General features: G+C 41.2%; 1 protein-coding gene across 1 annotated transcript in view; it reads left to right on the forward strand.

Moving 5' to 3' along the window:
• Positions 1 to 8,835, forward strand: part of LOC311034621 (glucosidase 2 subunit beta-like) — a 289,400-nt gene extending 280,565 nt beyond the window's left edge. Inside the window, exon 15 of the mRNA XM_084042513.1 lies at positions 7,943 to 8,835. Within this exon, the coding sequence (XP_083898639.1) occupies positions 7,943 to 8,080 (138 nt within the window). The 3' untranslated portion in view covers positions 8,081 to 8,835. The remainder of the gene's footprint in view (positions 1 to 7,942) is intronic.
• The last annotated feature ends 8,580 nt before the right edge of the window (positions 8,836 to 17,415 follow it).

Here is a 17,415-nt window from a genome sequence, read left to right on the forward strand (position 1 = left end):
TACACTATGCAACACACAGCGGCTAGCAGTGACTGGACTGGTATTAACGCACAGATAAGCTGACAGATTTGACCATGAACCATAGCTCCCCTATTCTGAGCATGTCATAATAATAGGCGAACATTCCGCAAAAATAGGCGAATATTCGGCGAAAATAGCAGAGCTACAATGCCTTGCGTTGCGACACGTTGAGAGCTTGTAGTAGATCAACTATTTTTTAAGAGATTTAGTGTAAAGGGATAAAGGAGGGGACGTACAGACCACTCGGGACCCCAGTCAACAAAGTAGAGAGGGTTTAACCCATTAAGACCTGGAACTGTGCCATTTTTAGATTTGAGCTAAAAAGCATTATTTTACACTTAGGGCTATTCAAAAATAGCAGATATACAAGCTCATAGCGCGGCACCGAGTGCCGCGCTACGAGCTTGTAGATCTGCTATTTTTGAAAAATCGTGAAAATGTGTGCAAATCTTTGAATATATATATTTTTAAAGCAAACATTTTTAACTCAAATCGTTGCTTCTGGGGGTCCCTGGAACAAAATATTTTGATGGGGGTCCGCGGCCAAATACATATCATTTTGGGGGTCCTTGACATGAAAAATATTGAGCACCACTGATATAGAAACGTGCGTTTTTCAGAAAACTGTTGGGATTTAGGAGACATGTAGAATCGGCTTCAGGTCTCAATGGGTTAAGTGGTTAAGCGAAAGAAAGACTTACCCACACGGTTCCTCCGTGGAAAGTATGGAATTGGATTTGAGTCATTTCCAGGTCTGGATAAATATGGAAACAAGAAAAGAGAGTATAGAAGACTATCCACTCCAGACTACCCCAGACTATTGAGTTGTAACTGTACCAAACCGTGCCAAATGCCCAAAAATTTGGCAATATCTCAGAATTGCAAAATCTTGTCTGAACAACTATGCAGTGATGTGGTTATTATCAGAAAAGGTAACTAGCTTTTCTGCATAAGGAAACCATATTTTTTTCATGGGTGGTAGCACTTTATAATAACTATACACTATTAAGCATTAAGTAAATACTTAAAGCCTCACTATGTAATGTTGGGTATCAGTGGCTACTTTGGACACAAATAACATGGCAGCCAACGTCTTTGCCTTCATTACCCAAAATGCTCTGCCTCCCTTGCTTAGTCGCGCTAGTGACTTGACATCTACTGTATGTTTGCGTCTTTTGTCTGAATGGCCGTGGCTTTGCTGGAACTAGCAGTGAATGACGCTTTTGGTGAGCTCCATGCCTGTCGTTTTACACAGACACGCATGGCTCATCTTTATACACGATAGAAGTTTATACACGTTTGTTTGTTTCAAGGGGCGGAGATGGAAGACTCTTGCGTTCTCGGCTGATACCGACAAAAAACATCACTTACACCCCCTTATGTAACCAAATGGACCTGTGTCTTGCGGCCGACGCAAGACACGGGTCTTGTTTACACTGACACGCAAACGTCTTACAATGTTTCAGCAGATTGTTTCCCATTATACACACTCACACTGCCATTATAATAACGTGCCAGTCGTCTTGACCACTGAAGATTTCAATCTGTACATTGAAACTACAGTATACACACTATAAGGCATCACACAAAATACTTCAATTAAATCGATGATGTGAACAGGCGCACTCGCGTGACTCATGTCAACGACCAGTTTTAACCACATGAACCCTATAGCCTCCCTATTCTGGGGTGAACATTAAGTGAAAATAACAGTGGCTCTTGCTGAGGAGATAGCATCGATGCAGCCATAGCGTGAGTTACATCAGAATCAGAATGTTCCCAAAGGAAAACATGTTTTTTGTTCTTCTCCCGACTGGCATCAGCTAGACTTAGAGTTTGATTCACCAGCTGGCTTCACTGGTAGTGAAGAAATAGGATGGCTCCAGAGTCCCACATTGCTGTGTCTCTGTTAGCTCGCCCTCATAGAATACCAAATCAGACAGGCTGTGAAGCTGGAGGTCAACGGTAAGCAGCTCAGCAGAGACAATGACCCAGACATCCTCCATGGGCGGCGGAGCGCTGACTGCTGCTGTTTGGTATAGCGCTGAATATCGGTTGCTCAATTCAGAATGTGCTTTCTTCAGAAGCGTGTGGTGACAACTTAGTGTGGATTAATGATTGTTGATTAGGTTTGCGTCGTATACAAGTTCAATATAGCTACATAGTTTAACCCATTAAGATTCTGCAAATGCCTTCTAAATCAGTAGTTCTCACTTTCAAGGTTTTTCAAAAATGTTCAAAAATAGCAGATGTACAAGCTCGCAGTATAATAGCCAACGCTAACATCAGAAATGACACGGATGCGTTCGCGGTTGTAATGGGTTAATGTAAAATGACAGGGCTATGTCATAGCTAAAAGGTAGCTGAAGCTACCCCTCTCAAAGCAATAAGCTAACTTTAGCCTAATGCCTTGCAGTAATGTTCTCTTAACACTGTAATACAAACCAGTAATAGACAGATGCCAAGTCTGCAACTTGGCACTAATACAATGAGTTATTAAACTTTACTACTGTTTTAAGACTCAGTCACTGTTGGATCAAATCTTCTTTCAACCAGGGGAGGGGTGCAAAGGGGGAGCCAGCTTCACTGAGAGCTTTGCTTAGCTGGGAGAACTCAAATCCAGTGCCAAAGAAGATGAGACTTGAAAGCATGAAGTTCTGATGATGGCAAAAAATATATAAAAGTGTGTGTTGGACTGCATTTGTGCGTGCGTGCGTGTGTTTATAAAGATGTAATCTTTAATTAAATCTTTAACCCATTAAGACCTGAGGCCGCGGACAACCATCTCAAAATATTTTGTTCTAGGGACCCCCCAGAAGCAAAGCACACATTTTCTAGATTTTTCAAAAATAGCAGATAGCAGATGCACTCTGTGCCGCGCTATGAGCTCGTATATTTTTTTAATAGCCAAAGAAATCTAAAATGACACAGATGCGTTCCCGGTCTTAATGGGTTAATCAGGCTTTAACCAATCTGGTTAAAAGTAAAAATATATATATTTGTTCTGGGGGCAAGCCTGAATAACAGGAAATCAACCATGGCCCCTCAATGCTCATTTTCTGCTGCACCCTGCTCAAGGGCCTGCCCCATAGGAACAGTTCAACTATCCAGCGATTGTGCTGACAGCTTTTCATTGCACATTGTAAAAATATTTCTTGAAAGATAAGGCTTGGACTGAGTCATGTTCCTGCCCATAACTTGAACTGCATGGATTGCGTAGTGAAGGAGGTTACAGGCGAGTCATGGCAACGTTGCACATTTCCAGTGGTTATGTTTGAGTCACCAGATGATTTTTAGGATATTGTTCAAGCCAGGCTGGTAGAAATGGGTGGCAATCACAGGCAATTTTGTATAAAAAACAAGTTGTTAACCCATTGAGACCTGAAGCCGATTCCACATGTCTCCTAAATCTCAACAGTATTCTGAAAAACGTTTGTTTCTATATCAGTGGTACTCAATCTTTTTCATGTCAAGGACCCCCAAAATTATATGTATTTGGCCGCGGACCCCCATCAAAATATGTTGTTCCAGGGACCCCCCAGAAGCAAAGATTTGAGTTAAAAATGTTCGCTTTAAAAATATATATATTCAAAGATTTGCACACATTTTCACAATTTTTCAAAAATAGCAGATCTACAAGCTCGTAGCGCGGCACTCGGTGCCGCGCTATGAGCTTGTATATCTGCTATTTTTGAATAGCATAAAGTGTAAAATAATGCTTTTTAGCTCAAATCTAAAAATGACACAGTTCTAGGTCTTAATGGGTTAAAGGACAGACAGACAGACAGACTGACACAGACACAGGCACAAAGAGCTGCTTTAGAAAGGCTCTATGCAGTCACTTTGAAGAGCACAATACAAACATTGAACCAGGACATATCTATGCTGCGCCTGTTCATTCTCTAAGTGCATGTGCATCTGATGTTTATGGAGAGCCTACTACCAAACATGAGTTATTACAAGAAGTATGCATTTCAGTGGAGTGTAGAGAGATTACACCTGGAGCAAAGCAAAGCAAAGTTTGTTGTTTACCCAGGGTGTCGGACTAAGCACGAAGCTTGTTTCCAGCCGGACCCTGCATGGAAGCCTTGCTCAAGGGCTATTCAGCGGTGATTCATGATTGATGTGATGAATTGGGGAATCGAACTAGGGACCTTCCGGTATCAAGGCCGCCCCTCTAACCACTAGGCCACCGCTGCAGAGAAGACTTTAATCAGGAGGTTATAGGACTGTTTAGTTAAATACACTGCTCGTGTACAGTACACACCAACAAGTTATATTGTACTGGATTTAGCACTTAACTTAACCCATTAAGACCTGAGGCCTCGTCTAAAAAAAATCTAAGTCCTAACAATTTTTCGTAAAAAAAAAATGATAATAATTTTCACGATTTTTCAAAAATAGCAGATCTACAAGCTCATAGTGCGGCACTCGGTGCCGCGCTATGAGCTTGTATATCTGCTATTTTTGAATAGCCAAAGAAATCTAAAGTGACACAGATTCGTTCTAGGTCTTAATGGGTTAATTAATTAGATGTTAGCTTTCATTGTCAACAACCTTCCAGTATTCAGATTATTTTGTAACATTAGACATTAGAGCCTACAGTATGTATTTCCCCATGAGGATAAGTTCAGTGATCCAGATTGAATACATGGGTTATTTTGGAAGATGAGGACCTTGAGTTGGTAACAAAACCGCCCTCACTTAGACAGATCGATACAATGACAAATGTGTCACCACCATTCATCACTATTCAGCAGTATTGTAGGCCACTAGAAGCTGTTATATCACCTCACAAGATTAGGTTATTCTGTATTAAACCTATTTGGTTGAATAACTGCTCATCTGTATGTTGTTAGAATTGATTGAAATTGACTGTCACTCAAAACTGCCTGGTGTTGATTCTATTCACATGGATTTTGTTTCAAATAATGAGGCTAGAATCTTTTTTATTTTATTTTTTTAACAATTACACATGGAAAGTTATACAGATTTTAAAAAAGTAGTTTATAGAATGACTTAGTAAATACAACTATAGATAAATACTGTACATATGCAGCTAGCTCAAAGTTCCCACATATATTTATGTACATATTTAAGGACTAGGGACGAAGATGCTTTAAACAGATTTATTGCACTTATATGGTGACATGGATGTCAAACGTGGCTGCCAAACACAGTTGCAGCACATGGTTTAGTAGACTTCACGGCTGAAAGTGTTGATCAAATACTATTTTCTCGTTGTCTTTGTTAATAAAAACAGCAATGGATATGTGATGTTCACCAAATGATCACTGTTATTCATCTTTATCCCCATATTATCCAACCTTGCAGCACGCTGCAACAGCTCGATATGCCTTGCTTGTTTCCCGTTGTAACTTAAATCTCCATCAGTTTTGTGCCAATATTTATCATGTACTGTAGGTTCTTCTGTCAAGAAATTCAATCATTTTAGAGTAGAATAAATACATATATATATATGCTGTATATATGTAAACCATTCAATTCAATAAATACATTGCAATAGCGCTAGCTGCACAACAATTCTGTAACGAGCCTTGAAGTCACATGATTGATACCAATGCAATGTATTATTATTTTTTAAACAAATTGAGGCAAAGATGCTGCGAGAATTAGGTGTGTCAAAGAAAGATGTTATCTCCAAAGCCTGAGTGTGGGAAGCTGGCCTGCTTGCTCCCCGCCCTTTCTTCCCTGTCAGCCTTCATTGAGTTTATGGTAATGTTCCTTCCAGTTCCTTCAATTCATTTGATGCTTTGTCCTCAACTTCACTCCTTTCTAACCTTGCACCCCCTACATTTTATAGTCAAATTTGCTAGAACCATTTACATTTCATTCAGGACTTTGCTCAATTAACCCATTGAGACCAGAAGCCGATTCTACATGTCTCCTAAATCTCAACAGCGTTCTGAAAAACGCATGTTTCTATATCAGTGGTGCTCAAACCTTTTCATGTCAAGGACCCCCAAAATTATATGTATTTGGCCGCGGACCCCCATCAAAATATTTTGTTCCAGGGACCCCCAGAAGCAAAGATTTGAGTTAAAAATGTTCGCTTTAAAAATATATTTATTCAAAGATTTGCACGCATTTTCACGATTTTTCAAAAATAGCAGATCTACAAGTTCGTAGCGCGGCACTCGGTGCCGCGCTATGAGCTTGTATATCTGCTATTTTTGAATAGCCCAAAGTGTAAAATAATGCTTTTTAGCTCAAATCTAAAAATGACACAGTTCCAGGTCTTAATGGGTTAAAAGTATACAGTAGCACGGTTAATCATGTCATTTACTGAGCTCGGGCCCCTCTCTTCAAATGGGAATCCCATGCCGTCTAAATGTAGTCTGCAAATATACCGTATGTACTCATGCCATCCAGGGGCCTCTTTGAAGAGACTAAATTGAATTCCTTTGATACTATCCCCCCCCCTCCTCCCCATCCATGTGCAGACGGCATAAATGAAGTCTCGGCAGCAGAAGTCATCCCTCATTATATTCCAAATGCTGAACCTCAACTTTGCACACAGCGGTACGATCTCTTTCCACGCCAAAGATGAGGCTTCTCTTCAGACCTTATAGTGGGAAAAAGAGCCGGTTGATGCATTGTTTCAATGGCATAATACTGAAGTAATTCAAAGCCACACATAACACAGTGCATGTTAAAGACCGCAGGGAAGGTGTGGAGCTCATCCATTGGTGTTCATTAATTAAATTCAAAGCACCAGACGGGCAACCACTGTGTGAGAAAGCTGCAGGTTTGCTCTCTGCTCCACTCTCTGTGTAACCTGCTCATTATACATTATATGAATGTACTGTATGTAATATCTCCGCATGAAGACAAAAGAAAGACTATTTTTATTCATGACAAAATGAAATCACCAGTTGGTCAGTACCAATCTCAAAGTTTAGTCCAAGAGTACCATCTCTCTCGCTCTCTCTCGCTCTGTCTCTTTCTGTCTCCAGGTGCTTTTGTTCACTAGAGGTATTGTCTGTGCAGGGCGCAGTATGATGTGAGGGGGTTGCCATGGAAACCCCCTAGAAGTAAAATAAGTTGTTTTTTCCCTCCACTCTCTCGCAGAGGGCGTCAAAAAGTCACCTATTAAAGTCGCGGCAGTGGTAATCACATCGTTTTGCACGTCCGGCTCCGGTGTGCCCTCAGGGGCCGCGGGAGTGATGTGCCATAACTTTGTCTAACTGTCACAACTGTCTGCGGTGTACCGGCGCCACAATCTCACCTTGGCTCACGTACACTTACATAATATTAGACAGGGCACAGCGATGAAGGATATTTCAGTCTGTCTCGCGCATGCTGTAATTTCATTCGAGTAGGAGACCCGAATATGTTCGCGTTCCAACAAATCGGTGTGAACTGCAATCCTGCCTTTTCTTTTTTTGCTTGCATAATTCTTTCATTTGTAGTGAGTGGCTGTTCTTCACTTCCCTCACAGCCCCATAAAAGTACTCCGGTGGACGGCTATGCGTGAAGGATGACTGTGATACGAGAGTTAATCACATACACCCTAGCGTCGTCTCTATTCTGGGGCGAACATTTGGCAAAGTTAGCAGATCTACAAGCTCACAACGTATCCCATGGCAACGCCAATTTTGCTAAAGAGATTTGGTGTAGAGGGAAAAAATGAGTAGGCCAAGGATAGACTCCTGGCGGACCCCCGGCCAATGAAGTATATTTGGATTAAGTAGTTGAGAGAGTGGAAGTATCGTAAAGTGTAATGCGACCCCCTCCCCCACCCCGACATCCTCAGACAGCCCCCTCCCACACACACACGCACACACACACACACACACAGAAGCCAAAGTAGTGCAGCTCTTGACCTAGGCTTAACGATGTCCCTTCCTCTGCAGCAGCGTACACCGCCTCAACTTTTTTCCTCCCTGTGTTTTTCTAGGTCACGCTGACATGTGGGACGGAGACGGCCTTGCAGTCAGTGAAGGAGCCCAGCAAATGCCAGTACGTCATGGACTTTCAGACTCCTGTGGCCTGCCAGCCAGTGCTGAAGCAGCAGGGCGTACACAGTGAACTGTGACCCCTCCCCTGGCTGGCCCTATCCTAGATTGACTTAGCTAACTAACTAGCCAACCAGTGGCGTGCACAGACATTTTGAGGGGCAGGTGCTCAAGTAAATTATCCTTTTTTTTTGTGGACTTGGTCTGCTCTTTTTTCCCTCTACACCTATACCTCTTTGCCAAAAATAGCCGATCTACAAGCCCACAACGCCTCGCGAGCTTGTAGATCTGCTATTTTTGGCTAAAGTTCTCCTCAGAAAAGGGATGCTAGGTTTCGAGTGGTTATGGTAAAAAGAAAAATCATATCACACAAAGATTTGGCGGACCCCCTGTAGTAACTCTGAGGACCCCCTAGGGGTCCCGGACCCCCTGTTGAAGACCCCTGCTGTAAACTGAAGAAAAAAAAAAAAGAAAAAAAAAAAGTTCAAAAGGGCACTTCTGGTCAAGAGGGCAAAGGGCAGGTGCTGTAGCACCACCTAGAGTCTATCTGTGCACGTCCCTGTAAGCCAACGGTGACAGTCTGGGGTCCTGGGGACTCGCTCCTCTCTCTCTCATCCGTGTTGTCAGTACGCGTACATTTCCAGAGCAATAATGGGCGAGTTTAGAATCCACTTTTGTGAGTTAAGAAGACTGTTTCCGGACTGGTTTACTGCCGATTGTTACACTGCCGCTGCTTTGCTTATGTTTTGTGAACAAGAGTCAGGCATTTTTATTGTTATGTGTGATTCCCGTTGCTAGCTGCAATGCAAAATAACGCTGTTACTGTATAGTGAATAGGTTTCTGAGCACTGTGAAATTTAATCATTTCAAAGTACTGAATGTCATTGACCACCATTGATATATGCTGTTGTATATTGAAGAATTGAAAATAAAGGGAACATTTTTGGACTAAATTCATAACAGTGCAGGGGTTATAGTCTTAATCTGACAAGTACAGTATGCAGTGGTGGAAAAAGTACTCGAATTCTTTACTTAAGTAAAAGTACCAATACTGCAATATAAAAATACTCTGTTACAAGTAAAAGTCCAGAATTAAAGATTTACTTGAGTAAAAGTACGAAAGTATTGGCATCAAAATGTACTTAAAGTACCAAAAGTAAAAGTACTAAATATTTGAAAATAGCCGATCTACAAGCTTGTAGATCTGCTATTTTCAAATAGCCTAGGTTTAAAATAGGTTTAAAGTGGTTAGTGTATGTTTCATTATATCATAATTTATATCTGAAAAGTAACTAGTAACTAAAGTTTTCAAGTAAATGTAGTAGAGTAAAAGTACAATATTTGCCTCTGAGATGTAGTGGAGTAGAAGTAAAAGTATTGGGAATTGGAAATACTCAAGTAAAGTACAAATACCTCAAAATTGTACTTAAGTACAGTACTTAAGTAAATGTACTTAGTTACTTTCCACCACTGCCATTGATATATGCTGTTGTATATTGAAGAATTGAAAATAAAGGGAACATTTTTGGACTAAATTCATTACAGTGCGGGGGTTATAGAGTCTTAATCGGACAAGTACAGTATGCTATGTCTCTTCATTGTAGTTTTAAACATAAAGTAGGAAAACCTTTTTGCATAGATCGAGCAACCATGTTACTGTACATGGACCAATATTCCACCAATTGTCGTTACTGTTCAAGCCATTAATTACCATTCCAATTCACGATTTCACCGCATTTATCAGCAGTCAATATTAGACGTCTAATTCTTGATGTTTACGATATCATTAGTATGACAGATTGTGTTGTTCCAGCAGTTGGAACACTGTTGGCCATTAAGGAGGAACTAAATCAACTGTCAGGTGTCCAGCAGGCTGGCTGATTCATCCCCCAGCCTGCTGGGGGATGTCTGGGCAGCTGTTTGCCAGCTAGCAAGGCAATGGCCTCAGGCCTTGTCGCCCAGGGACTGTTGCTTTTTATTTATCTGGCTTCAGCTCTCATCCGCTCTCTCTCTCCATTTGATGGCACATCTCACTACTGGTTCTCGCCTACAGCTTCCAGAATAATTGTCAGGTTTCCTTTAGGGTGTAGAGTCGGGAGGGAAGGTGCGCTTATGCGCACGTGCACACGCACACACACACACACACACACACACACACACACACACACACACACACACACACACAGTTCCCACAAGAGGAATATATATATATTTTTTTAAATAATGTATCATAGTTCGGGATTGTTTAAGGCTTTGTTTTGCTTATTTGTCAAAGGTCTACGATTGGTTTGTGTGCAAATCTTGAGGAAACAGCTATGTAAATGTGTATCTTACAGATGTGCCATTTCAAAACTTCAAATGTCCTGCCATCGCCAAGACAGTACATTTTCAGGGGATTCCCAGGGCAATAAGAGGGACAAAGAAGGGCATTTAAAATGCTGAATTATTTTGATGATCACTGCTTTTATGATGCTAATTAATTTGAGCAACTGGTCAAGGACCTCTTCAAATCACCTTTCGCCTCATAATGAGTGACACCTTCTTCAACACACATTATTTTGTTCTCATGTATATGGATGTCTGTTGAAGGGAAAAACGGGGGTGCGTAGTGACAACTTCTTTTCAGGGGCAAAACAGTGCATTTTTAAGGGCAGAACAGGGAGGAAAAAATGCATTTTCAGGGCACTTTCAGGGAAAGAACAGTAACGTGTGAAGTTTTGAAGTGGCACATCTGTATATGGAAATAGTCATTGCACAGATTTTTTGAATTCTCAAGATGTCATTGTACGTATAAATCTGTCACCTGTTGACCAAAGCGATAACAAATTGTGCAACAGATGATGCCCATTTTTACGCAGGCTCTCGCTTCCAACCGCTGGGAACACTGCCAGTCACATGGAGAATGTCAAGAAGACGGACGCCACTTCACATTTTGCACATGGCTCGGAGGCATTACTGGCATCCGGGGAGAACTTTAGAGCGCGTCATTTCCATACGGCAAGCCTTTGAAGTGGTCTGAGAAGCAAAAACCAGCTTATGGATGGTTGCTGGTTAAAAACCTATGTTTCCATGTCAGCGGTTCTCAATCTTTTTCATGTCAAGGACCCCCTAAAATGATATGTATTTGGCCGCGTACCCCCATCTCAAAATATTTAGTTCCAGGGAGGGACCCCCGAGAAGCAAAGACTTTAGTTCCAAATGTTCGCTTGAAAAAAAAAAAATCGAAGATTTGCACACATTTTTACGATTTCTAAAAAATAGCAGATCTACAAGCTCATAGTGCGGCACTCGGTGCCGCGCTATGAGCTTGTATATCTGCTATTTTTGAATAGCCAAGTGTAAAATAAGTTGTTGAAGTGGTCTGAGAAAGGCCTGTTTCTTGTGCCAGGCACTGGGTAAAATCTACACACACTGCATGCTGGCAACAACTGAAATAAGCCTTATTTATCGCATGTGAAAATGGCCGATCTATAGACGTTGTGAGCTTATAGATCTGCAATCTTTGCCGGGCGACACTGGCTTACAACTAAATCAGGCTTTGCAAGCTTCGTGATACACAGTGTGGGGTGGAAGCTTAGATTGGAATATCATGGTATAAATGGCCAGGCAATTAGGCGTTCTTTTTTTTTTTAACTGCCTAGCCATTGATGTGCTTGCAGGGATCAGAAAGGCGAGTGAGGGTGTTGTGGTGGGAAGAGTTCAGTCAGGACACTGAGCACATACACACACACACACACACACACACACACACACACACACACACACAAACGCACGCATAGACACACTTAGGCACCTCCAGTCAGCACATTTGCACATGAAGGGGAAGGGATGGGAAATCTTTCTGCAGTCGAGTGTGGGCGTATTTGTGTGTTGACTCCAAATTGCTAAAAGGTGCCCAGAGGCTTTATATTGCATGAAATCCCAGACTCAGCTTTGTTGAAACTACTTCAATTCACTAGTTCTCCAGACTAGGAGACAGTAGGGTCTGCCTCGCCTGCCACACTGACTACTGACTGACAACCATCCATTTTATTGTATTTTTTGAATTAAGGCCTGTAGCAACTCATAATGTAATAACGGCTCATAATGTAATAATGGTTCATAATGTAATAATTTAAATGTAATAAAAACCCATAATGTAATAAAAGAATTAGCGCATAACGTAATAACAGATTTTTCTATAATGTAATGTAATGTGTTACATTATAAATCTCACGTGGCCGCTTATAATGTAATAAAAATTCATAATGTAATAATGTCTCATATTGTTGAGAAAAGTAAAGTGTTACATCATAATAATCATTATCAGTATCATGGTCAGTATAAGTATCATGGTCAGTATCATGGTCAGTACCATGGTCAGTATCAGTATCGGTATCATGGACAGTACCATGGTCAGTACCATGGTCAGTATCAGTATCATGGTCAGTATCATGGTCAGTACCATGGTCAGTAAGTATCAGTATCATGGTCAGTACCATGGTCAGTATCATGGTCAGTATCAGTATCATGGTCAGTATCATGGTCAGTACCATGGTCAGTATCATGGTCAGTATCAGTATCATGGTCAGTATCATGGTCAGTATCAGTATCATAGTCAGTACCATGGTCAGTATCAGTATCATGGTCAGTACCATGGTCAGTACCATGGTCAGTACCATGGTCAGTATCATGGTCAGTATCAGTATCATGGTCAGTATCATGGTCAGTATCAGTATCATGGTCAGTATCATGGTCAGTATCATGGTCAGTATCAGTATCATGGTCAGTATCATAGTCATTATCATGGTCAGTACCATGGTCAGTATCATGGTCAGTATCAGTACCATGGTCGGTATCATGGTCAGTATCATGGTCAGTATCAGTATCATGGTCAGTATCATAGTCATTATCATGGTCAGTACCATGGTCAGTATCATGGTCAGTATCAGTACCATGGTCAGTATCATGGTCAGTACCATGGTCGGTATCATGGTCAGTATCATGGTCAGTATCAGTATCATGGTCTGTTTCATGGTCGTTACCATGGTCAGTATCATGGTCAGTTTCATGGTCACCATGATACTGACCATGATACCGACCATAACCATGATACTGGCCATGATATTGGCCATGATACCGACCATGATACTGGCCATGATACTGACATTAAACTGACCACGATACTGACACGATGCTGACCAGCGCACCCCAAAACAACAGGTTGAGAATTGATTGCGTGAAACATTCACCTGTGCGTCCAGTCTCAATGTTGGTAAACAAATAATTGGTCTATATGCCATTAGGCTATGACTCATGAGTACTCTGTCTTTGTTGTGTCTTATAGTCCATTTAAAATAATTATGCAATACTACTACTAATAAAAGAAACAGTGAAGTACTGCATTCTTGACTCTCACGTGTCAGTTTGAAAACATGTAGGCTACTGTACTACATCATTACATATTTTGATGGGTTTACGATTATTTAATTAACTGAATGCCAGATATATGTAGTTAGGTAGTAGCATGTTGTAAATAGTACCACTGTATTCCTCATCCTTGAAAATGTAGGATTAGTCACCAGAATCAAGATCCTAGGTGGTCTAGCACCTGAGTTATTGGTAAAATGACAGCAGGTGGCGGCCATTTTGGAAAATGGCTGCCAAGGTTACCACAGGACAAATCTGCGATGGCCCTATAGCCAAAAATGTTCCTTATGGCATGCCCTAACGGTGTGCCAAATGTCATGCTTTTATCGTAAAGTGTACGATTTTTGCCCGAAACGGCCGGACTAATATTGTGTTGAGTTTATGGTGGACGGTTAGCTTGGTTTGTTATCGGTTCATGAAATACAGATTGAAAAGTATTACAAAAACATTACAAACATCACTGAGTTGTTAATTAGGTGTGTAAGCCTATTAGTGATCTGTTTAATGTTTTGTTTCAAATACACTTTCTTTTCTCTTTTTATCCAACGATTTTTGTAACCCATTTTTTTCACCCAGTGTCAATTGACTAAGCTGTAATCCTGGGCACTACTCTCCCTCTGCCAGCCTGGGGGAGAGCCCCGAACTGAGCTCAAGGCGGGGGTCCCTGGAACAACATGGTCTCCCCTACGTCCGTGTTCAAATACATATCACTTTGGGGGTCCTTGACATGAAAAAGTTTGAGAACCACTGATATAGCATCATTTTTTAAAACAATTAGTCTGATGCTTAAGGCAGTCTATTATAAATTGTGGAAAAAAAGGGCAGACTTATACTAAGAGTCAAGAGTACAAAATGTAAGTTGCAAAAAAAAATCAGACTATACTGATAATATTACCAGTTTTACCCAGCTAATGTCTGCCCTCAAAGGATCAGTTGTAAATGTCTTGCTCATACCGCTGTAATCAAGTCTTGAACCTGCAACCTTCGGCTCACCAGGCTGTGACTCTAACCATTCGCCTAAGTACTGTTGTGTGTTGTTCGCCAAAAAGGAATGAAGACCATTCATAGCAAGGCAGCTGATGGCTCAGTGTGTAGACACACTGCCTACATATCCAGAGGCCGTGGGTTCAAGCCCCATTCACTCTTTGCCCTGAACCTTTCCTTTACAGAAGAGGTTCAGGGTAAGGAGTGAGTGAGGCTTGAACCCACACACCCAGAAATCAACACAGAAAGCATTGAATTTCAGGGCTACTGATGGCGCAGTGGACTAAGTCAGGGTCACAAGTGCTAGGACTAGTTGGCTGCGTCGGTCAGATAGGTTACTCACTCAAGAGAGGGTGCAGGGAGTGGGCGCGGGGGCTTCTTCCCCCCGTGGTTTCCAGACAATAAAGCGGAGGGGTTATAGAACAAATATAAACGGGCAGCTGAAATATTACAGAAAGATTGAGGGAGGGGTGGAGCTAGAGAGGAAGGGGCGGAGCTAGAGAGGAAGGGGTGGAGCCAGAGAGGAAGGGGTGGAGCTAGAGAGAGGAAGGGGCGGAGCTAGAGGGAAAGGGCGGAGACAGAGAGGAAGGGGCGGAGCTAGAGAGAGGAAGGGGTGGAGCTCGAGGTGAAGGGGCGGTGCTAGAGAAACACTATAATATAGACACTGACACTATATATAATATAGACACTATATTATAGTGACACTAACACTATAATATAGAGACACTATAATATAGTGACACTAACGCTATAATATTGACACACTAACACTATAATCTATAATATAGACACTATTAGTAAGTATATTAGTTAGTTATATATTAGTATTAGTAAGTATATTAGTTATGCGATAGTAGTTAGTTATATATTAGTATTAGTAAGTATATTAGTTAGTTATATATTAGTATTAGTAAGTATATTAGTTATGCGATAGTAGTTAGTTATATATTAGTATTAGTAAGTATATTAGTTAGTTATATATTAGTAAGTATGTTAGTTAGTTATATATTAGTATTAGTAAGTATATAGAATAACAAGTTAAAACCGTTTCGGTGAAATACATTTTACCGAAACGAAAATTACCAATCGACTCTAAATTGCCTGAAACGTACTCCTAACAGTTTTTTGGGGGGACGATTTTGTCCTCCACACTTAGTGATTTTTTCGGATTTAACTTTCGTTTCGGCAGTGACAAACTTTCGTTTCGGTAGTGACAAAATGGTGAAAAAAATAAATTTACTAAGTCCAGAGCTCGATGAATGTTAGGGACCAAAAATAGTCACTACAAAGTACTACCAATCAACTCTAAATTGCCTGAAACGTACTCCTAACAGGTTTTTGGGGGGACGATTTTGGCCTCCACACTTAGTGATTTTTTCGGATTTAACTTTCGTTTCGGTGGTGACCAACTTTCGTTTTGGTAGTTTGATTACAAAATGTAAGTTGTGTAAAAAAAAATCTGACTATACTAAGTTGTTATTTGTTTGTTTAAGTCAGGCTATACTCTACTCAGAGTCATAAGTTTACAAAATGTACTAAAGTACAGTGAACGTCTGTGCGGTTTGTCTTCATCACTGAAAATAACGTATATGTAAACAGATATAAAACTGCTGACATGTGCAGTTGGGGTGAAGAAACACAACCATTTCACTCCTAATAGTACCTATTTGATTTGACATCCTGACTTGCTGCTGTGGCTGAGGCTTGAACCTGTTACCTGCGGCTCAATAGTCAGTGACTCTATCCATTCACCTACAGCTGTTTCCTTGGAATCTGTGGTTCTAAAACGTTTTGTTGTCAACCCCCCAAATTGACATGCATTTGGGCAGTGGACCCCAAAATTTGTCTTGTTTGTTGTTCAAGTCAAAGCACCAGGAAGGCTGTACTTGTCAGCCATCTGTTAGCTCAATGGGTTGAGACGCAGTATTCATGATCCAGAGGCCATGAGTTCAAATCCCATTGATGTCTTTCCTATGAGTCTTTCCTTTGCAGACTGGCTTCCAGAAGATCAACTGAAAACCATCAGGAAGGCTGTATTTGTCATCCAACTGTTAGCTCAATGGGTTGAGACGCAGTATACATGATCCAGAGGCCATGAGTTCAAATCCCACTGGTGTCTTTACTGTGATGCTTTCCTTTGCAGACTAACTTCTAGAAAAACAAGTTAAAACCACCGGGAAACCTGTAACTCTCAGCCAACATCATAGCTCAACTGGTAGAGCATCTGTCCAATAACATGACTTGGCTTGACTTGAGTGGGTTCGATTCCCACTCGAGTCAAGTGCCCCCGGTAACTTGGGGCAACGGATAAATTGATTGATATCCTTAGTGATGGATAAATTGACTGATATCCTTAGTGATGGATACATTGACTGATATCCTTAGTGATGCTTCCCTTTGCAGACTAACTTCTAGAAAAACAAGTTAAAACCACCGGGAAACCTGTAACTCTCAGCCAACAGCATAGCTCAACTGGTAGAGCGTCTGTCCAATAACATGACTTGGCTTGACTTGAGTGGGTTCGATTCCCACTCGAGGCAAGTGTCCCCGGTAACTTGGGGCAACGGATAAATTGATTGATATCCTTAGTGATGGATACATTGACTGATATCCTTAGTGATGGATACATTGACTGATATCCTTAGTGATGCTTCCCTTTGCAGACTAACTTCTAGAAAAACAAGTTAAAACCACCAGGAAACCTGTAACTCTCAGCCAACAGCATAGCTCGACTGATATCCGTAGAATAACTTGTAGGAGTGTGCACACTCCTACAAGTTATTCTACGGATATCAGTCAATTTATCCGTTGCCCCAACACTTGACTCGAGTGGGAATCGAACCCACTCAAGTCAAGTCATGTAATAACATGACTTGACTTGACTTGAGTGGGTTGATTCCCACTTGAGTCAAGTGTCCCAGGTAACTTGGGGCAACGGATAAATTGACTGATATCCGTAGAATAACTTGTAGCAATGTATCCGTTGCCCCAACACTTGACTCGAGTGGGAATCGAACCCACT

Source organism: Gymnoscopelus microlampas (genome assembly GCF_963454915.1).
Source record: "Gymnoscopelus microlampas genome assembly, chromosome: 19".
In the NCBI taxonomy this organism is placed as follows: Eukaryota; Metazoa; Chordata; class Actinopteri; order Myctophiformes; family Myctophidae; genus Gymnoscopelus; species Gymnoscopelus microlampas.